Source organism: Oryza glaberrima, chromosome 9 (genome assembly GCF_000147395.1).
Source record: "Oryza glaberrima chromosome 9, OglaRS2, whole genome shotgun sequence".
Classification (NCBI taxonomy): domain Eukaryota; kingdom Viridiplantae; phylum Streptophyta; class Magnoliopsida; order Poales; family Poaceae; genus Oryza; species Oryza glaberrima.
The window spans coordinates 14,402,848-14,427,888 of record NC_068334.1 but is presented as its reverse complement, the minus strand read 5'-3'; the positions used below and the strand labels follow the sequence as shown (position 1 = coordinate 14,427,888).

Below are 25,041 nucleotides of genomic sequence, written 5' to 3'. Positions count from 1 at the left end.
TGTCTCTCTTTCCTCAGACTGAGGGGATGATCGACCTCAGTCGTTCTATACACGAACAGAGTTTTCCCCCTGTCCAAGCATTAAAGAGAGACTCTCTTAATTACTCCATATTAATTAGCACGTCATGCACACAAGTCAACTTTTTAAAAAAACAAAATAAGAAAAACCGAGAATGCAGTATGCTAATATGCTATACTTGAGGAAGTCTACTAACAAAATCCATAGGTCCAAGTACCACATGTGAAACGGGACCATGATTATTTGACGTTGATATACAGCTGCTTTGTACGTAGCTAGCAAATTAAAGCATGCATGGTTACCATCAGCCAGTAATCCACACCAATCTTTTTGCATGAGTTAAGCGGCCGTCATTTTCTTCCAGAATTGCAGCACCATCATATGCATATGCATGCGCCAACTTTTCTGCGCACTGACGATCCCACACGGCCACACCTCACAAGTTTCAGGATTCAGCCGCCCAAACGTGTCGCGGCAGCGCTGAAGAATAGCTGGCTCACTCGCCGGGAGCGACGACTATACCAGCCGCCGCGCACTAGCTACACTACACACGGCCGCGGCCGGCGGCCGGAATGGCGGGATCTCCGGATCCAGAAAAGATTAACAGGAGGGTCTAAACAAACCATATAAAATTATAGCCCCCTCTTCTAATAGATGTATGACATAAAATTTTAGTGAGGTCATCATGGGATCTCGAATGGTTACAATACGGATAGTGGGGTCTCGAGACCCCAGAGACCCCATGGTGGATCCGCCACTGTCCACAGATCACCACTCGTGCTGAATTCTCACCGCTCGATCTCGGCGAAAAAAAAGGCACACGGCGAGGCAAACGCGATCGCTCAAGAGCAAACACGCAAGCACAACTCAACTACACCACTCTGTGAAACCTTTACCAGCCACATCGCTAGCTCAATCTTGCACTGATCTCTGTCTATGTATAAATTCCCATGAGGTCTATCAAACACCTGCATCATCTCATCTCCATTACTAGCACGAAGTATAGTAGCTGTTGCGTGTCGCAAACAATATAGTACAATGGTTTGCACGAAGTCCATTGCTTTTGTAGTTTTGGTTGCCGTTGCTGCATCACTTGCTCCGGTGGGGGAGAGCCGCTTTGCAAGGAAGGACCTTGGTATTAACCTTGGGGGTGGACTTGGGATTGGAGTTGGTATAGGTTTAGGAGTAGGTGGCTCAGGTTCAGGTTCGGGATCTGGCTCAGGTTCTAGCTCAGGGTCAGGTTCGGGGTCTGGTTTAGGCTCAGGATCAGGAGGCCTTGGCCTTGGACTTGGAGTTGGAATTGGCATTGGTCTAGGTGGCGGTGGTTCTGGCTCAAGTTCAAGGTCCGGTTCAACATCTGTGTCTGGCTCCGGATCAAGTCTAGGCTTAGGATCAGCTTCTGGATCAGTTTCAGCTTCTGGTTCAGGGTCAAGCTCAGGCGGCCTTGGGATTGGGCTTGGAGCTGGAGTTGGTATTGGCGGTACTAGTAGCTCTAGCTCAAGTTCGGCTTCAAGCTCGGCTTCAACTTCTGGCTCTGGATCAAGATTGGGAAGTGGTTCAAGCGCTGGATCTTCAGCTAGTTCAAGTACATCATCCTCTACAGGCTCTAGTTCAGGTTGTAATGCTGGGTCATTTGCAGGCTCTAGTGCGGGGTCTAGAGTAGGATCAAGTGCAGCCTCTAGAGTTGAGTCTAGAACTAGGCAAGTTCACAATTGATTGTTGTGGTTACTGTGAGCTTTGGTTCTCTATTAATCATGTTAGAAATTAGCATACAGGTAGACCATACATAATGATTTGAAACTACATCAATTATAATTAGGTTTGATGTATCAGCTGATTCTTACAAGTGCTCATGTATAGTTTGGCTATGAAGACTGGTGTATATGAGTGGATTTCTTGAGAAATCAAAATGTTTGTGGACATATATATCCGCATAATTTAGCCACTGGTGACTTCTGTTGAGAAAAAAAAACATTGCCAACATTAACTTTCTTTTTTTTTTTCTACTTTGATGTAGTGAATCACTTCCATTATAATGTCACCTTTTTTTTATAATGAAACATTTTATTTAAACCAAGCAATTACACCAAGGTGATACAATCGTACCGAGAATACTTTAGCCTCATGCATTACTGAGGGATAAGTGATAACCCATCACTTATGGTTCTCTTGAATAAAAACTTTTGTAGGTATCCTATAAGAATAAGAGTATTACAATTTACCATAAAATTCAGTTATGGGAGTAGTTTTTTTTTTAGAAAATATTGATAAGTTGTAACTATTATAGAAACACGGATATCTCAGTAATGATATATATTTTACTAACTAAAGGAGCATATATAAGAATCAATAATATTTGGTAATATGTTGGTTAATTATTACAAAATCTGTACTCAGAATGCTTGACTTGCAACTTAAGTTGAAATACCTTACTCTAAGATCAAGATCAACAACAAGGTTTCGATCATAGGTCAATTACACATAAAGCGCAACATAATGATGTAAAAAAATCCTAAATTAACTGTCAGTTGAACTTTCTTTTTTTTTCTTTTGTATGTGCACATTTGTGTGCATGTGAGCGTTCACCGCGTAATTGAACATCTAGCTACTTTAATGTCAAAAGAAAGAATATCCACTACTCAGGCAACGGTAATTAAGATGATCATGGAAGAAGGAAAATCATTTAAGTCAACTACAGAGTTGACAATCGAAATTGACAAATGAAATTGACAAATGAAAAGGACTTGCAACAGGCCAACAGCTTGATAAGGTTTACAAGCGAACTTGCACTGATTACCAATCCAACTAAAAGCAAGAGCTTCTGGAAACCTCCAATGCCATGCTTCATTGAGCTTCAAAAGTCGCTTCACTTATCTTTGCAGATTATTAGGTAAGGCCTTAAGCATCGGAAAGACTTTTTTAAGCATCGACCTTAGTGGTGGCGGTGGTGGTATTGGAATTGATACAAAATTATAAAATTCGATATTTCGATGTAGATCCATATATATATTTATGCCGCTCCTTTATACATTCATGGAAATTTTGATGAACACTAAGAAAAATAAAGTTCAGCAATGCATGCTTGTAGAGTGATGGCATCGTATAATATATGTTGTCAATTAACTTTTCATATTTTTTAATAACTATTCAATGGCATCTGTGAAACAATAACATGCCTCCCTTAACGTGAAATAATCATATGTTGAACATGTTATTATCTGTGCATATGCTACAACATGCTCCAAGTATTTCTTTTTAAAGAAAAATATTGTACAGCGTGCAAGTGTAAAATCTGCAGCATGCATGCATGGTCTTGTGCTCCTTTTTACTAATGCTAGTATCATGCATGATGCTTCAAAGTTCAAACGTGTCACTCCAATTCACTATCTATGCACTAAGGGCCATACACCTGCACACCACCATTGCTCCACTAGGTGCCACTGAACAAAATCTGCCGTCCAATGGCCACTACCACAGGTTCTTGCCACAAATTAAATTAAGCATTATTTTTGGAAGCCCTCTTTTGGATTCTATAAATACCACTGCACTCTTGGTGTTTGCATGTCCAGGAGTTGTTGGAGGCAAGGAAGAAAACTAGAGAATACACACATCTGAAAACATTGAAGCAATACTAGGGTTCCTACAATAATCCTACTGTTGGTTTCACAATGTCTCATATGAAGACTTTTGCTCTTGGCATTGTTGTGCTTGCTACACTAGTTCTTGCATCTGAGAGTCGAATTTCTCGTAAAGACTTAAGCATCGACCTTGGTGGCGGTGGTGGTATTGGAATTGGTACCGGAATTAGTATAGGCATAGGTGGTGGCGCCGGTGGCTCCGGCTCTGGGTCTGGTTCAGGGTCAGGTTCTTTCTCAGGCTCAGGCTCGAGTTTAGGCTCAGGCTCTGCTTCTGGGTCTGGCTCAAGGTCGAGTGCTGGTTCAAGCGCAGGGTCATCAGCTGGATCTAGCGCTGGTTCTGGAGCAGGCTCATATGCTGGCTCTGGTGCTGGTTCGGGATCTGGTTATAATCAAGGTCAAGGAACAGGTGAAGGTGAAGGTGAAGGTCAAGGTCAAGGTTATGGCTCTGGCCATGGAGCAGGCACAAGGTCAGGGTATGGCGAGGGACATGGTGAAGGAAATGGCTTTGGCTCAGGATATGGTGAGGGGCATGGCGAAGGCTACGGTGAAGGAAATGGCTCTGGCTCAGGATATGGTGAGGGGCATGGTGAAGGCCATGGTCAAGGGAATGCCCCTGGCTCAGGATATGGCGACGGGCATGGTGAGGGCCACGGTTATGGTCAAGGATCTGGTTATGGTGAAGGCCATGGCTCAGGACATGGCCAAGGATCAGGGTCAGGCTATGGCGAAGGATATGGTAAAGGTTCAGGCAATGGATATGGAAATGGTTCAGGCTCAGGCTATGGTGAGGGCCATGGCTATGGCTCTGGTTCTGGCCATGGGAAATAAGAAAATTAATTGTTGAATTTGCCACCATGCCAGTGTCTATAAATTTATGTTTGCTCATGAAAATTCTATATGTATAAAAATAAATAAATAATGAACTCCCGTTGTTAAAGGTGAACAAATTTGCACTCCCAAAGATGAATGTTGACTATCAAGCTGTCAACATTCTTCTTGCTTGACAGTTTCAAGTGTAAGGGCAAGCCCAATGTATGTGTGAACCGGGGACAATAAGGTGGGGCCCAGTGCAGGTAGCAATAGCTAAGTCTCTCTTCACAATGGTTAGTGTGAGTGGGAGGTGTTAAAGTGGGTCCCGGTGGGTCCCACCATGTAAAAAAAATATCGACACCTATCTACAACCATGGAGTCATTCGCGCGAGAAAAAATCAGCGTCCTCAGTTCCTCCGCCCGATCCCTAATTTCACTCGATCCCCAATTTCTCTAGCGGCAGAATTTCTCTAGCGGTGGCGCGGAAATTTGGCCACGTCTACCTCGCAGCTGCTCCTGCCCATGCCTTATCTGGTCGCCGAGATCTGCGGCCGGCGGGAGCACCTCGCCGTGCCGCAACTCCGACCTTGCGCCACCATGGCCTTGCCTGCAGATGGCGTCGTGCTCATGGAGCCTGATGGTCTGGCGGTGGTCGCCTTGCTGGACGAGGTCCACGTTGCCGTGCTCCTCCGCGTCCGTGCCTTGACGAGTACGCGTCGACTCCGTCAGGGTTTTAGGGATGAGGTGATTGATCCCTTCTTCTTCACGTTCTTGCTTACGTTCCATCGGGTGATTAAATCCATGATTTGTTTTTGGTTGTGCAAGTCTTGCCAGGAAGATGAACTATGTTTGCATCATGTGAATCGTTGCTTTCACCTTCCCATGGATTTTTGGTTGAGCGTTTAGTTGTGCGGCATCAAATCTTAATAAAAAAAAACTGAGAAACAATACACATGTTTTGAAAGTAACTTGTGCTCCGTCGAGGGATTAATGCAATAGTACTGCTGCATACTTCTTAGCTTGTGATGTAGTGATGCAGAGGTCATACAATAGGCTAGTACTAAGGGATCCCTTCTCAATTACGAATACAAGTAATTTTGATGATTTAAATAAAAAAGAAAAATACAAGGTTCATAATGGACTGATAAACTCTAGTTTTATTGTTGCTGACCACCATATTTTTGCCATATGTGCTCCATCAAATCTGCCTTGAGACGTCGATGTGTTGATCGATCACGAATATTCTTGTCTTTCTCTAGGACCTATGCAAATCCATGGATTGGACCATGATCATATCCTGTTAGTTGTGTAGATCTTTGTGATTGTTCATATGTGTTGTCATCGGGTATCTCGTAGGTGTCTCTCTCATCCTCAACTATCATATTATGCAAAATAACACACGCATACATGATATCAGCTAGTTCATCCCTTTCCCAAATCCTTGCTAGATGACGGATGATGGCCCAACGCTTTTGCAAAACCCCAAATGTCCGTTCCACATCTTTTCTTGTTGATTCTTGATGTTGTGCATACAATTTAGCCTTGTCAGCATGAGGTCTGATGATTGATTTGACAAATACAGCCCACTCAGGATAAATACCGTCAGCTAGATAGTATCCGGTGTTATATTCTGACCCATTGACAGTAAATTGAACACTAGGAGCTCTTCCTTGTAGCACTTCAGTGAACAATGGTGACTGATCCAACACATTAATGTCGTTGTTAGAACCAGCAGCACCAAAAAAGGCATGCCAAATCCATATGTCAGCAGATGCAACTGCTTCAAGCATGATAGTGGGTACACCATAATCACCACGCGTGAATTGGCCCTTCCATGCAACTGGGCAATTTTGCCACTCCTAGTGCATGCAATCAACACTACCCAACATGCCGGGGAATTCACGCGCCTCACCTTGTTGAAGTAAACACTGGATATCTTGTTCAGTAGGTTTGCGAAGATATTGTTGACCAAATATGTGTCTAACACCTTGAACAAATTTTATCATGCACTCCATTGCTGTGCTTTCTGCAACCCCAAAAGTCTCATCCATAAGGTCGGCTGGTGTACCATATGCCAACATGCATAAGGCAGATGTGCATTTCTGCAACGGTGATAGGCCAACCTTCCCAAATGCATCTCGTCGTAAACGAAAATATGGGGACCAAATGCCAAGAGCTTCAACAACGCGAAAAAATAAATGCTTTCTCATGCGAAATCTCCTACGGAACTGATTATCGGTATATAAAGGATTGGTAGAAAAATATTTAGCAAACAATCTGTTGTGGTCTTCTGCATGATCTCTATTGATGTACCTCCGGTTGTAGCCTCTACGTCGATTAGAAGTACCAGCTTCTTGTGCTTGCATTTGAGCTTGAAGTTCAGCTTCAATTTGAGCTTCCATCTCAGCTTCAATCTCAGCCTCCATAGGATCATCGATTTCTTCCCACATCAACCCTTCAAGATTGTCACTAGAGCTAGAATCATCTGACTGACTAGATTGGTTTGGTGACTCGCTGGACATTTTGTTTGAAAGTGGGAGGAAAGCTGTTGGGATGAAGTTGAAGGAAATGAGGATGACTGGTCCTGCTGAACCACATCACCTATTTGTAGATGATACATTCCAACGGCTAGATTCCAACAACTAGTTTGTTTAGTTTACAACAGCTCTATTTTGCTTTTGCTTTTATCAGTGCTCCAACAGCTAGCTCTTGCTTTTTGTCAGGTTTTCAATAGATATGTATACTTTTGGCAGTGTTCCAACATCTATCTTTTGCTTTTGTCAGGTTTACAACAGGCACGGTACAAGTGATGTAAAATAAGCAGATTTGGTCATGGAAGGAGACAAAACATTTACAGCTAGATCCATGTGAAAGGTGATTTCTCTCAGCATGTTGTAATTCCATACCCTATTAGTAACATACAACATTGACATTGACATTGATATTGATATTACCATAATAGAGCAGAATATAAATAGGGTCACATTACAAGCAACATTGTTACACACGATTCTAATATATGATAAGAACATTGGCATTATAAAATAGGCATCATTCCTTGCTAATTGCTTGCTACTGATTCCTAGAATTGTTTACACACGACATTGCTACTGATTTTTATTCCTCGGCTAATTCTCTAGCTAATTGGTCCAACACATCTTCGTGTCTCTTCAATTTTTCTTCACTATAGTTTGATGTATCCTTCTCCATCAATTTTAAGTATGTATTGTATTTCTTCGCCTTTGCCTTGTCTTTTTTAGCTCTTGCCTTTTCTTTTTTAGCTTCTGCTGATACCAATGTTGCTTCTGCTAATCTTAGAATTGTTGCTGCTCTAGTTGTAACAGCTTCATGAAAGAGAATCATATTTTGACTTGGCTTGTCCCCCAAATGTGATGGTTCACATTTCCCCTTTTGCCTTTGTTTTGCTGCCTTCTGCCCCTCAGGGCGCTTCTCTTTGCTCACTGATTCCTCTTCAGTGTCTTGATTAGATGATGAGGTATATGCTCCTGATTCAGAAATCTTGTTTCTCTTATTCTTGCTAGATTGTTCAAGGACTCTAAGCCATTTTGGTTGATCTTTGAGATCTTTCCACATGTACTCTAAGGTGAAAGGTTTATCGTTGTTTCGACTTTTGTACCACTCACGGGCTTTCTCCATTATCATCTCATCAGAGTATCCACTAGTGAGGGTATTTCTAGCTTTAGCATAAAATCCACAAAACTTTGTAACATCTCTCTTCACGTTATCCCAATGTGTCCTGCATTGCTTAGCTGTCCTTTTGTTCCCATTACTAGGCATATTGGTGTTAAACTCTGCAGCCACTGCCTTCCAATAATGTTCTGATTTCTTGTCATTGCCTTTTATGGGATCAACGGAATTGTTCAACCAAGAACTCATCAGTCGTATGTTGTCATCTTTGGTCCAATTGATGCGTATCCCCCTTCTTCCTTCTTCACTGCTATCACTTCCCTCTTCAAGATCAACTACTTGTTTCTCCTTCTGCCCTGCAAGGCTTGGAGAAGCTGACTCTGATCCATGGGAAGAGTTGTTGGCTGCAGCCCCAAGTGATGAATTATATTGCATCCCAACTTATGATCTACTAGCTGCAAATCCATACACTTGATTAGGTGAGCATACCATACTTTTTTGAAGTTGAACCCCTGGAAAGCTAGATGGAGTTGTTTGCCCATAATAATCTTGTCGGTGAGTACCTTGAAAGATTGGAGGAGGGTGGCTATATGGCTGGTAGTTGGTTGGAGTACCAAAAGGATGAAAATTATGTAGAAAACTAGGTCTCAAATATTGGGGAAAATTTGTGGGAAATTGGGGATGAGGAGGGTTTGGGCCATCACTCTCTGTTGCTTGGCTTGAGGAACCTTGATTGAGCAGATTTGTAAAAGTTTTGTTGAAAGGATCCATGTATGGTGTGGTGAAATGGATGAATCAGGTTGTGTTGCTCGTTCACTTGTGGGTTTTCTACATATGTTTTATAGGAATCAGCGGCAAGCAAATGAAGCCAATGGCTAGTAGTGTAGCGGGAACGGCCACAACGGCTAGAAGCAATGCGGTTGAACTGATGTGTATATTTTATTGTTGTAAACAGTGTAACAATTGTATTTTATTCTCTTGTGTCATACCTTAAGCTTAAGGTTGTTTTTGCTAGCATAAAGCTTATGGTGTAGCTCCACAATGCTTAAAGTCGTGTACTGTTGCAGCATTAATTGCTTAAGGTTATCTTTTTTACACATTGAGGATGCCCTAATGGTAACAGAGAATGACTCGTGACTCTTTTTTCTTTCAAAAACTTAAGGTGCCATAAAGGCACAGAGATGAAATTTTCCCATCTTCAAATTGTTGATGGCCAAGGCATGGACACTAGCCCACTGTCTACGACCCTGTTTGATTCTCCAACAAGGATGAAAATTAAGTGCGCACATAAAACAAGAAAAGTCATTAGCACATGGTTAATTAAATTTTAATTATTAAAAACTTGAAAAATGGATTGATTTGATTATTTTTATATCAACTTCTATGTAGAAAGTTTTCACACGAAACAACACTATTTAGCAGTTTAAAAAACGTGCTAAGGGAAACCACCTTGCAGTTGCAGTCTTGCAGAGTTGCAGTTGCAAAAACTTGCAGGCCGATTGCCGCCTTGCAGTTGCCAAAACTTCTTTGTAAGGGGATGTAGTTGCAGAAACTTGCAGATCAGTGACACCGTCGTCGGAGTTCATCCACCCTGCAGCCCTCCACGTCCTTCCACACCGGCCAAGAACGCCGGCCGCCATGGGCTCGCCGCGCTCGTCCTTGCCTCCTCTCTGGCTTCTCCTCCTCTGCGTCGTCGCAGCAGCACGGCGCGCGTCGATGGCGCGGGCGCAGCAGCCGATGCCGCCGTCGTTCGCGTTCAGTTGGCTCGACTACAGGTCGTCGTTCGTCGCCGGCGACACCGCGGTGATCAAGATCACGCCGCTCGACCTCCCGCCCGGGGACGAGGCGCGGCGGTCGCTGTCGTTCACGGCGACGGTGAACGGCAGGCGGGGCAACAGCACCTACATCGCCGACGTCGCGGCGCACCACGCCGGCGAGCCGGCCGCCTGGAACATCACGTTCGTGCCGCTGCGCGCCGGCGACTTCGTCGTGCTCGTCGGCGAGGAGCGGTTCGGCGTCGCCGAGTCGACGCTCGAGTTCGCGGTCGCCGCCGCCGGCGTGCACCCGTCGGCGTCGCTGGCCTCCTGGACCTACTCCGGCGCGTGCGTCGCCGGATCGAAGGCGTCCGTGTCGGTCGCTCTCAGGGACGCGTTCGGCAACGGCGTCGCGCGAGGGGCCGACATGCCCGGCGGCAATGGCAACTTGAAGGTGTCGGTGTCCCGTAGCAATGGCGCCATCGTGGAATTCAAGGATTTTCGGTACAATGGATGGGCGGAAGATGGACGCATCAGCCTTGAGTTTGTTCCGGTTGTTGCTGGAGCGTTCCTTGTCCGGGTTCAGAGCGATGACAACACATTGCGTGGTTCGCCATTGTTACTGACCGTCAATCCAGGTTAGCGCCAGTGCTACTTATTCAGTTTCTCAAAGTATTTTTTTTAAAAAAATAATTGATAATAGAACTCATGGTTTAGGGGAGCTTAAAATTATGAGAAGCAGCGGATTTGTAGCCAATTTTGAGAATTTGTAAATACCGAGTTTTCCAACTTCTGACTTCTAATTCATTTACATATTTGCAAAATTTGAGTAAAAATATGTGTTGTTTGGGAGAGTTGGAGATTATGTGATTATGTATTTGACCAAATTAGTTGTATGTGGCGAGAAATACAATTCATAATTAATTTGTGGTAGTATATTATGCTGGAAATATATGCTAGCGGTCAGATGCATAATTTTGTGGGGATTTGAGTAATTTAGTTAACTTTATCAACTTCTTTCAGGCCCTGTTGATATAGCTAAAAGCACATGCAGCTGGAAGTATGGGACTAATGTATTGCAGATATTTTCCAAGCTGGAGATTTTCATACATCAGAAGGATTATTTTGGAAATGCTGTTCCAGATATCCATCCATTTGATGCTAGAATAGTTAAACGAGCCACAAATTTGTCCGTCCCGGTAGCAGATCTACTGATTGAGGTTGTGGACGATGGAACTCGGCTGCTCTCTTTCAAAGCTGTGGATCCTGGAGAGTTTGTTCTCACAATTTTCGATCCTAAGCTGAACCAAAAGATCTCCAACATGGACTACGTGTATAATGTTTTTGTAGGTAATTTTCTTCTGCATTTTGTGATGTTCAACATGGTGTACATTTTTTATGGAGTGAATTTCAGAAACCCCTAGGTTTTGGGGCACCTATAACACAGAACTCTAGGTATTACAATTTGTTTCGAAGAACCCTAAGTTTTAGGGCAAAATGTTTCAAGAAACCTCATGTTTAAGCTTATATCATCGCTTTTGGCTAATATATTTATGCATAATAATTGAAAAAAATAATACGAGATATTTCTGAGTATATATAAATGCTAGCCTCATTTTAACGAGCATAGGTCATGGGTAGTATGATTGTTTATAGGTATAAATAATATGTTAATGTGCCATTATTAATGAGGTTATGTTGCGTTTTTATCAATTGTGCAACTCAAGAGTGAGGAAAAAGATAAATTATATAGGATGAGATGTGTATTTGGTGCTTAAACATATACTAAAAATCATATATAATATTTAAATTATGAGTATTTGAGTAAATATGGGGTTTCTTGAAACATTTTGCCCTAAAACATGGGGTTTCTCGAAACAAATAGTAGAACTTAGATGTTTGTGTTACAAGTACCTCAAAACCTGGGGTTTTATGAAATTAAGAGGTTGCTACTGTTTTTTTTTCTCAATATTCAACTATCCGTTTGCTAATTAATCACAAAACTAACTCTTCGTTAGTTCAATCTGAACAGGGTATTGCGATGGTTCAAACAGTTTTGCTAATGGATCTGGTTTAGCACATTCAGTTGCCGGTTCAGTGTCACATTTTATGGTTTACCTGCAGGATCACTATAGCTATCCTTCCCCAATTGAATCCGCATGGCTGAAAGTACAGATTTTGAGTAAAAATGGTGCTAGTGTAAATTCAACCATATCTCCAGGAGAATTAAATGGTAATGCTATCAAACCATTTGATCTTATATTTTTCTAGAAAAAAGAAGTATTTTTCTGACCCAATATGGCATCCGTATGTTTAGGAAAATCAAGATATGTTACTCTTGACTAATATTAAACTAGTAATTTATATGTTTAGTGTCACAAATGTAATATATTTATATTTGAAAGTACTTTGACACGATGTTAACTCTGTAGATGATGATAATATATTACTCTCTCTCCATCCACAAATGTTAGACATATTTCACATTTAAGTTTTTCCAAATAAGTTGTTCCGGCCTATTTGTAGTCTTTATGCATTCGAGACTTAAATGAAGAGATAAATTAAATATTTAATTAGAACCCAAGGAGTCATCTAAATACTCATTAGTTGCATGCTTACATTCACTCCTTGATTTTGTAACATCCAAAATGATTTAATTTTTTCTTGGTCTTAGTGACAAAAGTAATAGGTGTAACTTTTGTGGATGGATGGAGTATGAAAGAATCAAAGAAGTTAATACCATGTAAAAAACTAACACGCCTAATTTTAGGACATAAGGAGTATGTTCTAACAACTAAATTTATTTGCAGAGGAAACATTTGTGGGAGGACATTTCAGTACATTTGTGGGAGGACATTTCAGTGGAGGACCTACTGGCCATCAGGAAAAAGTACTATTTCTCTGCCTCTTTTGATTGTTTATTGACATGGTTACTAAAATACACTCTGTGTCCTCAGATTATTTCAGGAAACATGCGACCAAATAGTTTTAATGTTTCATATACTCCTAAATTTGCTGGGGAGTATGAAATTTGGGTTCAGTGTGGGAACATAGTGATAAACAGTGGAAATCCCTATAAAATGACAGTTTCCACAGGTTTGATACCTCTTTTGTATATTTTTAGTAATTCAATTTCATATTGATGTGATTCAGTAGACATTTGCAATTCCAATGATTACATCACATCTTACCTTAACTTGCAGCTCAAAACAACCAATTTCAGGATGCTAGCTATCCATATGACATTTTTCTACTTGCAGGTGTAGTTAGCACCGATTTATCAACAGTTGTCACGTTCGTTCGTAAAGTCAAAACTTCAGTCCACAATGAAGTAGTTGTTCAACTTGTTGATCCATTCATGAATCCAATGATACACTTGGCATCAAAATTGAGGATTCAGCTAACCTCTGCAGATAGTACAACCCCTATGAATGCGCCAAGCTTCACCGCAGGGGAGTTTGTTGACAACAAAGATGGATCGTATACTACTTATTATGTGGCGAAAAATACCGGTTTATATAGAATTTGTATTCAGTTTGAGGATGCACAACTGAAACCTTGCCCATTCGAAGTGCATGTTGTTCAAGGTAACATTTCAGTTGGTCAGATGAGATTCATAGTTAAATTCAAAAAAAAATCATAGAAAAATTTGAGCATCAATACTTCTGTTTAATTGTTAAATAGCTATGATTAGCTGAAAAAAAACATATCTCATGCAGATGAAGACTTCTCCACGGTTCAAAACGATATAATTTCAGTACGGGAGAATGAATCTGTTTCCTTTGATGTATTGTCAAATGACTACATTGCAGGAGGCCAAGCTGTAGTTAATTTTTATCCGGTAAGCCCATGCCGTCAACTAATTCCCCAGATCAGCTCCAAAACTATCTAAGAACCACCCAAGGGTCTTTCGGCTAGCTTCACAAAGTGGTGGGCTTTTCGAAGCCGTACCCTTTCTAATTATTTGATATTAGGTCATTCCCTAATATTCGCGTCTTTTCAGCCCCAAAACTATCTATAACTTCTTAGTGATAACCACAAAATTTTCTCATGCGATATATTAGTCTTGTACATGTTAACACTTTAACAACACAACTTATAATATACTACAAATCTAGCAAAAAAAAGTCTTTTAATATGTGGATCGGAGTAATATTCCAACTTAAAATATACTATAAATCTAGCCAAAAAAAAGTCTTTTAATATGTGGATCGGAGTAATATTCCAGTTACTTCATCATGCCATTACTTAATTTCACCAATTCGATTTCATGATAACCTTGTTTTTTTTTAAAAAAAAAAACAAGGAATTCATGATGACTTTGTGCCTACCTTTTTGAAGCCGCTTCATGGGTCAGTCCTACAATACAATCAAAAAAAATTTAGGTACACACCTTTCGAAGGATTCTTTGGAAATGACACATTTTGGTACATAATATTCGACAAGCATGACAACATTGCATACGGCACAGTGTTCATATCAGTTCTCTGCAGACCACCCCAGTTTATTTCTTTACCCCAACAGCTACATGCTACTGAAGACACGATTGCCCCACAATTCGGGTAAATAGCTGTTTCTCCCGACCTATCATCACTTCTTTTGTTTGGATTTCTGAACTAATCACTTGCTGATATGTTTTGGGCAGTGGGTTTCCAGGGATTAAGATAGCATATTCAGATGCAGCAGAAAATATCTCTGTTATGCTACAAGCGCAGTCTGGAAATGTGTCTCTTGCTCCTATGCCAATGAAATTTCATCAGACATCATATGACGTACTTTCAATCAGCACAGGAGATAGATATGGCAAAGATTTGATATTCAACGGAACAGTCGAAGCAATAAATGGAGCGCTACAATTTGTTAAGTATATCGGGTAGTAATCAAGAATCTGAATCTTCCTAGTCTTACAAGGATTTATTTCACAAGGGTCAATATAGTTGTTTACTAATGATCATAATTCTATCACCATGTGCAGAAACGAAGACTTCTACGGAAATGATATTATAAAGATTTATGCCATGAGCAGGAGTGGAAGAGAAGATGCTCAAGTACCCATTTTCGTAGAGCCAATCAACGATCCACCAGTTATATTAGCTCCAGAATCGATTTTCTTGGGTGGGAAAAAATCAATTGAAGGATATCAAATCTTTGACAAACAAAGGGATCCATTTGAGTCCTCCATTGTTGAACCAGATCTTCAGAGTTTCCCAGGTACTTCATCACCTCTTTCTATTATTGGTAGATGAGGAATATCATGCTTACTTTGACATGTAACTGTTGTTCTTTGGCCTTTCAGATTAACTTAGCTCGCTTTATTCTCATTCGTTTTGCAGGGAACAAGTCCCATCTTCAGCTGGTTCTCTCATTAGAAGTTCATGAAGGAGCTCTCATGGTAACCTTGACAGCTGGTATCGTCGCCACTGCAGAGGTGAAGATTGAAGGGAACAACTGTTGGCAGCCCCTTCAGACTTCCAGTGCTGATCGCATAGTCCTGAGAGTAGCTGGTATCAGGTTCCGTGGGAGTGTCTCTGATTGCAACAATGCAATGCAGCGGTTGTTCTACCAGGTAAATATTTTATCTTCTCTGGTCACTTCATTAGTTCATTCCATGAATTATTTGTCTCCTTTCTTGAGTGAATATGGTGTTCCTCGGCCAGGTAAATTATGCAGTCCGTTGCATAAGTCATAGGTGTCTTTGTAATTGCATATCTGTTACTGCACTTCAGGAAAGCTAAACTTTTCAGACAATCCAAATGAACTGCTTTTTGGAAAGATTGAATTGGTGCCTGACTTTGTGAATGATTACCTAAGTGTTCAGACTAAAATGGTATATTTCATGCCCCACAGGAGATTAGGAGAATGTTCAGACTAAAATATGGGTTATGTTTCTCTTTCAGGGTCGAAGCAATGAAACAACCTTAGTTATTATTGTAAATGACCTGGGATACTTTGGATGCTACCCAGACTGTTCAATGAAATCAGGGACGCCATTGTCCACCATAAAGACCATTCGTCTACTCATAAGGAAATCTGTGAAGTCAAGAGATCTTTGTAAGTGTCCATGCTGGTGGTTTTTGTGTTTAGCACAACCTTCTGCACTAGATGTCTACATCCACCAAATTGTACTGACCATTTCTCCGTGTTACAAATACTTTCAGTGTTGAGAACAGCCTTAACAATTGAGCTATCCCTTGGGTGTGTTCTTCTGTATTACATCTTAAAATGCATCTGTGCTCTCAAAGGCAAGGGAAAAAATCACAACAAGAAGACACGTAAGCTGAAGAAGACCACGTCTCATCAAAATGTGAGTACATTTCTTTCTGAAACTTTCACCAGCTCACCAGGATCTGCATATCCTTTTTTTTTTATCCTTTCCATCTACAAACTTTCGGAGAATTTATTTTGCCCATGTTCTGCAATGTGAAAAGACGAGCACCTCATCGTCAGATGATGCTGGATATTTGTCTGCACCTGCAACCGTGCTCTCCTCAGGTGGAAACAGATCCAGTTTATGGCAGAGGTAAGGAGTGTGTGTAGGCACGTTTCATGTTCAGAATTTTGTGCTGTTCATTCTAGCATCAGCAGAGTATAGTCTTCAGATTTCGCAATTTGCTGCTAGGCACAACATGATAACAAAAGATCCCATGAATCATCGGTGCGTGATTGAATTTGTGTCTAACTGCCATTTGTTTTGGATACTCAGGTCACCTCGGTCACGCAGGCAGGAACTGGAGCTGCAGCCGTTAACTATGTCCAGAAACAATGGAGATCAAGATGACCAGCTTGCAGAACACAAGGACAAGTAGCACTTCTGCTCGCTCCAATCAAGCTCCATTTGCTCAATGCCCACCATAGAATAACATTTCTCTGGTTTGGTCAGGTTTCCAGTTGATCAGATCTAGAGAGTATAAGCAGTTTAGCTAGCTTTAAAGTAGCTTTAGACTCATTTTCTGTTCTTATCCATTATCTAGATGTCAAGAAAAAAGAAACAGGAAGCACTTTTCTTAGTTTGACAGATGCCAAGCGAAATCCCCTCAGATTAAACAATAGCTTACCTCTACATGAACAGAATCAAATCAAATAAAATTTTCTATTTGTCATGAACTAATATTTACCTGAATCTCTAATATTTCTATTTGGTGAAATTTCTAATGTTTACCTGAATCTCGCGGTGACCCGGCCGGGGAGTGAACCGCTACCGGACACACATAGATCGATTTTCGCTACAACGGATGGAGGTTGAAGAAGAGCAGATCGTACCTGATCGCCGAAGCCTTGGTCGGCGGCGGCCACTCTGGGTCGCCGTCGCCGGCTCGCCGTGGAATGAGTTTGCTCGAGGCCATGGCGGCCGGAGGTCTGGAAAACGAGGATATGAGATAAGTGAGGGACCTGTATGAAACGTACCCGTCGACGCTGCTGACTCTCGAATCTAGGCCGCCCATGTTAGATCGGACGGTCAGTGAATGGGTTGATTGAGTGAGGAAATGGCCTTGAGCTGAAAAATATAAAAGCAAGTAAAATAAATTTAAAGATTTAAATGTTTGCGATATTCTAAAGCTAACCTAAGGCCTTGTTTAGTTCCCAATTTTTTTTTCCCAAAAACATCACATTGAATCTTTGGCACATGCATGGCGCATTAAATATAGGTAAAATGAAAAGAGGGAGACTATAGAACAAGATCCCGTTAGAACGGTATATTTTAAGTGACTCCTCCTTTCTTTCCGTGAGCTTCCAGGTGGGTTCCCCTGGAACCTAGTACCTTAGTACCAGCTGGTACCTGGTACCTTTAGTACCAACTGGATATCAATTGGTACATGGTACCTTGGTACCTAGATATCATAAATACCTGGGTACCTGATACCTAGTACCTTAGTACCGACTGGTACCTAGGTACCATGCCTGATACTTGTGGGTACCAGGCCTGATACTGAGATATCACGACTGATACCTGATGGAGAAGACTATGGCGCGGACGCAGAAGGTGGTGAGGTTCGGCCGGAAGTCCTCGACAACGTGAGGTGGAGGCAGAGCAGGGGTGACCGGCGGCGGCTGTTCGCTGTCCCTGACGACGGCGATAGCCTAGCGCGGGCGCCATGCCTAGCCGATGAGAAGACCGACGAGGGCAGCGAGCCAGAGAGGCGCGGCAAGGGAGGTGAGCTTAAGGGCGACCTCACCGAGGCCGCGCCGTCGTCATCCTCCTCGGCCGTCGGAGACGACAACGATGACCCCTTCCTCTCGGCTGGCTTCGTCTCCGCCTTCTCAGCCTTCTCCCGAGAGAGAGAGAGAGACTGGAGGGGAGAGGGAGACAGAGGGGAGTGAGGTGGCACGAGCGCCTGTGCGCGTTGTCGCCGCCGCCACTGACGGCGCGGGTGTCAGTGGAGGAGGAGGAGGAAGTGGCGGTGGTGGGGACGACGACGACGACGTCACGCCGGCATGGTCGAAGTGCAAGGTGCTTACCCGGCACCCGCGAGAAGAAGGATGGCGACGGAGGCAGAGCGATCGGGTGTATGAGAATACGGGTGGATGAGGATGAGAAAGCTATCATGTCCCCACCGGATAGCGTGGACTAGTTTTTCTAAAATGAAAAATTAATTGCACAGTTTGTATGAAAATCACGAGACGAATCTTTTAAGCCTAATTAGTCCATGATTAGCCATAAGTGCTACATAACCCACCTGTGCTAATGAAGGATTAATTAGTGTTAATAAATTCGTCTCGCGGTTTCCAGGCGAGTTATGAAATTAGTTTTTTCATTCGTGTTCGAAAACCCCTTCCGACATTCGGTCAAATGTTCGATGTGACACCCAAAAATTTTCTTTTCGCGAACTAAACAAGCCCTAAGTGGTGCCATTTTATCAACTGCAACAGGAAGATGGCAGTGGCTTACTGGCATACCATCTAACATTCACTGCAACAGCAATGTGGCATTTCGTTGTTACAAGTTCATACTACCTCAGAAGTCAGAAGCTGTCAAATTCAAATACTGTATATGTTTATCCATTCCTTGCTTGCTGATCATTCAAAAGAAGCTTGAAGGAAAAGGATTACCCATAATTTGGGAGATTTTACTGTTAACGGAATACGAATCATGTGTGTTTTACATATCTCATCCAAAAGGAGAATAGAACAATGAGAAACAAGATGGATGATTGGAAAACAATTCTTATTAGCAACCATCATTTGGTTGGTTGTTTAGTCCTTTGGATGTCTTGGAAACAGAAAACCACGCCTGTCAGACCGAAATCATCCTCAAATAACGGTACAGAACATAACAACCATCACTTCTCTTCTGTCAATCGCAGCACTAGCCACATCTTGCTGAGTTGGCGCCACGTATGTTGGGTTGGGTGTACCCAAGCTTTATTCATCAGCTAACCAGATGCAGTGGCATGGCAGTTCATACTCTCGGGTCGGACACAGAAACCATAATGGGTGTTACGGTTCTCCATCGGAAATGGATAGAATGAGCTACGAGCCACTGAACAAACTCGCTGGGACCTATAACATGGAATGTTCAAAAAGCATCAGCACGTGGTACTCGATATTTCAATACATCAGCAATTCAGCATGCATATTAAATATACTTGGATAAAAATGGTGGAGCTATTTGGCTGGTGAATTCAAGTGTTCAGTTTCAATGGATTTTTCTAGCTTGCTGCCGTCCAAAGAGTAAATTCCTTTTCTTATTTTGACTGAAAGAGTGAATTCCATTAAGATAGGAGAAAATAAAACATACAAACAGTATAAGAAGTTACCAAATGTTATGGATCCCTATATTTATCGAAAACAGTATGCATTGTATTTCTTGAGCAGTAAAAATTAAAGACCAAGCTTCAGTTTGAAAATAACCAAATAAAATAATCATAAGAGTACCCGTTATTGAAAGTTTGAAACTAATCAGGTGGATATAAATACCACATATGGGAGAAAATATAAGCTACCTTCGCATTATGTGGCATTATCTTTATGTCATGAGGTGGATGGAGCCATGATTCAGGGGCATATGACAAGAAATTCTCAAGCTTGCTGGTGTAAATATCTGCATATTGATGGATGTGATAAGCAAACGATGATTCCCTTCCAGTATCTGTAAGGAAGGTTGCACCAAAAGAGCTATTGAAAAGATCTCGCATCGCAGATCGACATTGACGCCTTTCTGCATTCAACTCATCAAGCAATGCTCGGTAAACTTGTCCTTTCTCAGTGCTAACCACAGTTGCATGAACTTTCCCAAGTAGATCATGTATTATACTTAATTTTGCCTGCAGTGTAAGACTAGTTAAAGCAACCTGACAAAGCATCCATGTAGATGGAAAATCATGGACTGTCACAATATATTGATAGAGGAACCAAATCATACAAACTGGTAAACAAAGATAATACCATCCTTCTGTAGGACGAAAGTTGTGGTGCAAATGATTGTCTGTGTATCGTATTTTATGAGCTGGTAGGAACGTAGGGTGGATATATTTAAAGATTTATCACCCTTGCATGCCCAAGTGCCTTATTTACTACTCCCTCTGTCTCAAAATACAGCTACATATTCCCTTTTTTCAAGAGATTAAAGTTGGAGTGTGAAATGGTTGTGTTGAGATGAGACGCATCCATTGTGGTGCTTCCAAATCTCCCAAGCAACAAGGATGATAAGAGAGTTAAGGTCTTTTATATGTTGCTTATAGATACCACCAACTAGAGGAAAACGTTTCACTGATAGTTGGGGAGTCAAAGCTTGCAGCCCAAATTTTTGGACAGCAAACCAAACCCCCCTTGGCAAAAGCCAAAAACACAAGAAACCAGACTGTTTTGGGCAGATTCTTCTATTTAATCACACAAGGGAGGTATGGTAGTCATTATAACAGCACTTTTTACACACTAAAATAAACACTTGTTTTTAGAACATGTAGCATTTTTCTCACAAACAGTTTCAGTAAAAAAATAATTGCCCTACATATATTATATGGTAATACAAGGTTTTATACTTTGTTTTTCATAATTTTAATTTAAACGGATTAACATTTTCAATTTCTAATCTGGCTTAATTGTACTGGACAACATATTGATTTGCACACTCCTTCTATGGAAATTAAGTTACATTTTCTAAATATGAGAGGCGATGATGGTATATACCTGTTGGAACCGGTAGCTGTCACCATTCTGGATTTCTATTTCATCCTGAAGTGATAAAGATAGAACTTTATACACAGTACAACATGTAACTATATGTATTGGATGGACATGTAATGTTAATTCGTCAAGAGAATCAAAGAGAATTATTCAGATCTTTCACTTTAAGTACAAACTTCAAGCCATGTAACATCTTATCCCAAATTATTCAAGGTCAAGACCATCAAAGGGTTGGTAATTAGAACTTCCTGTTATATTATGTTTGATTTTAATATATTTCTTAGTTTAAAATGAGTTATCATCAGCACGCGACTTCTTTAGTACCAACAGGGGTCAAGATTCAAGAAAACCTAAGAGGTTACTAGTCAATCTTGATGTTAAATTAATGAAACTTGAATTTAACGCACTCCTTTCTAGTGTATTTAGACGTAAATCCCAACAAAAAGAAAAGGTCTACCTCAAGTTCACGAATTACAGCAGCTGTTCGCCAGCCAGCTTTTGCAGGCCCTCTCAAGTCACTGAGAAGATGATCACCAAAGTATATAACCTAAAGCATGGCCAAAACATCTTGAGATGATAGACTTGAATGGAAAATTTCCTAACTTCAGGAGGTGCATATGTTTAATATGAAAATTAGTGTGTTGATAAAGGAAATTAGTATCCCTGTGGACAGAAAGGTTAATGGAAAATAATATCACTGTGGACAGAAAGGTTAATGATAAGCAGAAATGGAAATAAAAAAGAATGAAAAAATGATGTGGGTTCCAAACAAACCTCTGGGCCTCTCCACTTTGTAATCTGCAGAAATGATTTTAAGCAACCGTGATAATAAACTTCATTTGGCAGAAACTTGTCAACTGCAGTAAAAGCTAGTGTATCCTTTTGAGTGTCATATACCCTATGAGTAACCAGAAGATATTATTAAGAATACATAATTATTGGAGTAGACACAGTAAGAACACTTTCTTGTTAATCAACCATTAAAGGTTAAGCAACAATAATACTGATTACAGCAGTGGAAATGGTAAATGAAACCATTAACTCCATAATTTTGCTAAGTATTGAATTCATTTCTTGTTTCTTTCGAAGAATGGAGATCTACCTGAATGGGTGGTCTGAATTATAGAAAGTCGGTTTATTTGCCTGCGCAATGACAACGTCAAAGAGCTCCCTCCAGGAATTCCCATCAAAATGCTCATCCTGTTCAATCAAATAATTGACAAGTCAAATCAAAATGTATGAGTGAACAAAATGATGGCCTTATGAGAAAGATTTGCCATATTACAAGGACGATCAATTAGAAAGGACCTCAAGCAAGTAGCTCATTCCTCCATCCACAAAGTAGAAAGGTGAGTTGGTGAGAAGAAATAGGTTTTTCCCCTTCTCTCTTAGCATCTTTAAGAAACGGAAGACCTGGCTCTGTGGATCACATAGAAGGCAATGGTCTCAGAGAGTTGCATTGGTGAACGAATATCATTGAATAAACGAAAGTCAAAAGGCAAGAATGTTAAAGCACTGCTCTGCAAAAATAAAAAATAATTAGAAAAAAGGCAAATGCAGGGGAGGGGGAAAGGCAATATGCTTAGAAGAATATTTGTAATGTACATTTTTTATCAGATATTTCTGAGGCTCAGAAAGAATTTTCCTGTGAATCAGACCACTTCTGTGGACATGCTGAATCGATTGGTTTACGTCTTCATATACATAGGATGCATCAAACTCCAGCCTGGCATCTACAAAGTGCTGAACTATATCAGCAAGAAGGCATGCCTGTGAAGATTAGGAACAGTTGAAAATCCAGTTAAATTTTGTGATACAGTCTCACAGTGATTCTATGAAATAAACAAATTATGTGACATTTCAATGGTACATTTGAGTGAATTATAACTCTCAATGTTGTTACATGATACAACAATGGATAGAAGAGCGCAAACATCTAGGCAAGGGGGTTGAAAACTGAAAGCCACACTACTTAGTCCACAAAATTCTAGTAGGGCATTGATAGTACTTTCCTAATCCAGAAGTGAAAGACTACAACATGAATAGAAGATAATAAAGTAAACGTGAGAGGAAGTTTGGATCGATTCAAAAGTACCTCACTAAAACAGAAGACATCCATTAGCCCAACAAGCTGGCGAGCTTGATCTCTGCCAATATGCCGTGTGCCATAGAGTTCTTTTATCTCACTCAAACTCAGCTGATCAAGAAACATACTGATAAGAATCAGTAAGTCATTGACAAAAAAAAAAGACATTTTCCATAATGTAAAGCTTTGGCTGAAGACAATGGCAGGCATGAAAAACATTTTCCATAATGATGAATAAACTACTATGGGATTTTTTAAGGAGAGGGTCCCATATCTACCATCGACTCAAAACAGTGTGCGCACAGAAATATCAAATAACCCCAGGGCCAGAGACTTTCAGATCAATGAAAGACTAAAGGAGAATTCAGCTCTCAATATTCTGTCTGGATCAGCTTGAATTCAAAAGTCACCCAGTACAAGGCAACCAATCACTAACATAATTATAAGATTATATTAAGAAAATACTTATTTACATTTGAACATAAAAAATATGAATGAGTGAATGTATCACCTTATGCCGCCCAAAGAAGCAACCATCTGGTTCGATAGACCCGAAAAAATCAAGCTTCAAAAGGCAACCTTTTAATCTGTCATAATAGAGCCCCCTGATGGGAAAGCCGTGGTCATACTCATACTTCAAGCAGCTCTCCGGATACTTCAACTGCACAAAACATCAGCCGCTCACAACCCACAACAGCGTGACTCATGCAGAAGACTGGAAAGGCCAGTAAGCCACTAAAGCCACGAACAATCAAACCTCATTGACCAAGTGCTTCTTGGCGAGATCGTAGATCAAGCACTGCAGGTGCTCGGAGTAGTGGGACAGCGTGTAGTCATAGTCAAAACCATAGACTTGCAGGTCATCCAGTTTGACGTTCTTGTTCACATAAATGCCTGAAAACCCAGCAAAGGCGAACCAAGCAACATCCCCCAAGCACGGATTCAAGAACCTTATTTTTTTCATACAGCAAGAAGAAGCGGATGCGGATAGTAAAAAGAACAAACACTGAGACCTTGCGGGTTCATCTTGGCCATGTCCTTGATGGCGACGGGGATGCTGAGGTAGTTCCGCTTGGCGTCCTCGAACTCGCGGCGGATGCGCTCGATCTCGTCCTCCCCCGCGCCGGACCCGAGCGTAGTGGAGAGCGTGGACAGCGCGCGGAGACCTGCAATACCAAGCCACCCCCCACACCAACCGATCATCAGCGCCACCGCCGCGTCGGCATTACGTCGAACGCCTCGAAGGCAGAGAGAGAGAGAGAGAGGAACACAGCAAGCAGAGCAGCCGAGCTAGTAGTACCCTGCAGGGAAGAAGAGTGCCGCGCCCTGGACACCGCCGGCGAGAGGAGCCCCGCGGACAGCAGCCGGAGCCGCGCCGCCGCCATCGCGCTCGGTCGGTCGGCGGCTGGAGGGGAGGACGAAGGCGGGAGACGGCGACGGCCGGCTTTTCCTAGGCGAAAGGTGGGAAAGTGATGTGGGGAATCTGCCACGTGGGGCCCACCTGTAAGACCTGCCGTCTCGCCGACTCGTGGGCCCCAGGAGGGCACAGGCCCTTGCAGTTGCAGCCTATCTCGTGTGGCCTCGTGCTCGGTGTTTCCCCGTGGGCGCCCACCGCTACGCTTTCCACCGGCGAATCCGCGAAAAGGCCCGGGAAAAACCAGACGTTGCGGCCCATAAGCGCGATGCGGCCCATAGCCATAGCGCTCGCGTGCACGGCCCGGACTCGCGGTCTCCCGGGCCGCCGGTGGAGATGTAGCTCGACGCAGTCGACGGCCTACTGAAGTCCGCGAGACAAATGCGGCTGGAAAGCCCAAAAGTGTTGATGGTACTCCTTCCTATTTCTTTTTACAAGGCGTATAATAGCGTTTCAAAAGTCAAAGTTTGTGAACTTTTGCCATTAATTACTTATAAATTATACGTATATTTGGCATTAAAAAAAGATGTAAATAGAGTTATCTCTCTT

At 41.8% G+C, this 25,041-nt stretch overlaps 4 protein-coding genes across 4 annotated transcripts; 2 read left to right on the top strand and 2 right to left on the bottom strand.

Annotated features, from left to right (window-relative positions):
* Positions 1-860: 860 nt before the first annotated feature.
* On the bottom strand, positions 861-1,872 carry LOC127783776 (uncharacterized). Its single transcript, XM_052310942.1, has 2 exons — positions 1,863-1,872; positions 861-1,714 (listed from the first exon to the last, which is right to left on the bottom strand). The coding sequence occupies exons 1-2, from the start codon at positions 1,870-1,872 to the stop codon at positions 861-863; spliced, it is 864 nt and encodes a 287-aa protein (XP_052166902.1).
* A 1,713-nt stretch (positions 1,873-3,585) lies between these two features.
* LOC127784963 (uncharacterized) lies at positions 3,586-4,849 on the top strand. The gene has a single exon (XM_052312390.1). The coding sequence runs from the start codon at positions 3,687-3,689 to the stop codon at positions 4,482-4,484; it is 798 nt and encodes a 265-aa protein (XP_052168350.1). The 5' UTR covers positions 3,586-3,686; the 3' UTR covers positions 4,485-4,849.
* Positions 4,850-9,581: 4,732 nt separating this feature from the next.
* LOC127784828 (protein GAMETE EXPRESSED 2) lies at positions 9,582-16,951 on the top strand. The gene is made up of 15 exons (XM_052312219.1): positions 9,582-10,506; positions 10,892-11,218; positions 11,901-12,101; positions 12,679-12,758; positions 12,826-12,964; positions 13,129-13,455; positions 13,588-13,709; positions 14,210-14,430; positions 14,514-14,741; positions 14,844-15,079; positions 15,202-15,434; positions 15,766-15,919; positions 16,027-16,172; positions 16,297-16,388; positions 16,572-16,951. Exons 1-15 carry the CDS (start codon positions 9,753-9,755, stop codon positions 16,672-16,674), a joined length of 3,363 nt encoding a protein of 1,120 aa, XP_052168179.1. The 5' UTR covers positions 9,582-9,752; the 3' UTR covers positions 16,675-16,951.
* Positions 16,952-18,898: 1,947 nt separating this feature from the next.
* LOC127785412 (uncharacterized) lies at positions 18,899-24,533 on the bottom strand. Its single transcript, XM_052312852.1, has 13 exons — positions 24,379-24,533; positions 24,092-24,244; positions 23,836-23,972; positions 23,590-23,739; positions 23,088-23,189; positions 22,598-22,762; positions 22,301-22,411; positions 22,095-22,192; positions 21,767-21,890; positions 21,450-21,539; positions 20,996-21,040; positions 19,810-20,130; positions 18,899-19,366 (listed from the first exon to the last, which is right to left on the bottom strand). Exons 1-13 carry the CDS (start codon positions 24,461-24,463, stop codon positions 19,337-19,339), a joined length of 1,611 nt encoding a protein of 536 aa, XP_052168812.1. The 5' UTR covers positions 24,464-24,533; the 3' UTR covers positions 18,899-19,336.
* Positions 24,534-25,041: the final 508 nt, after the last annotated feature.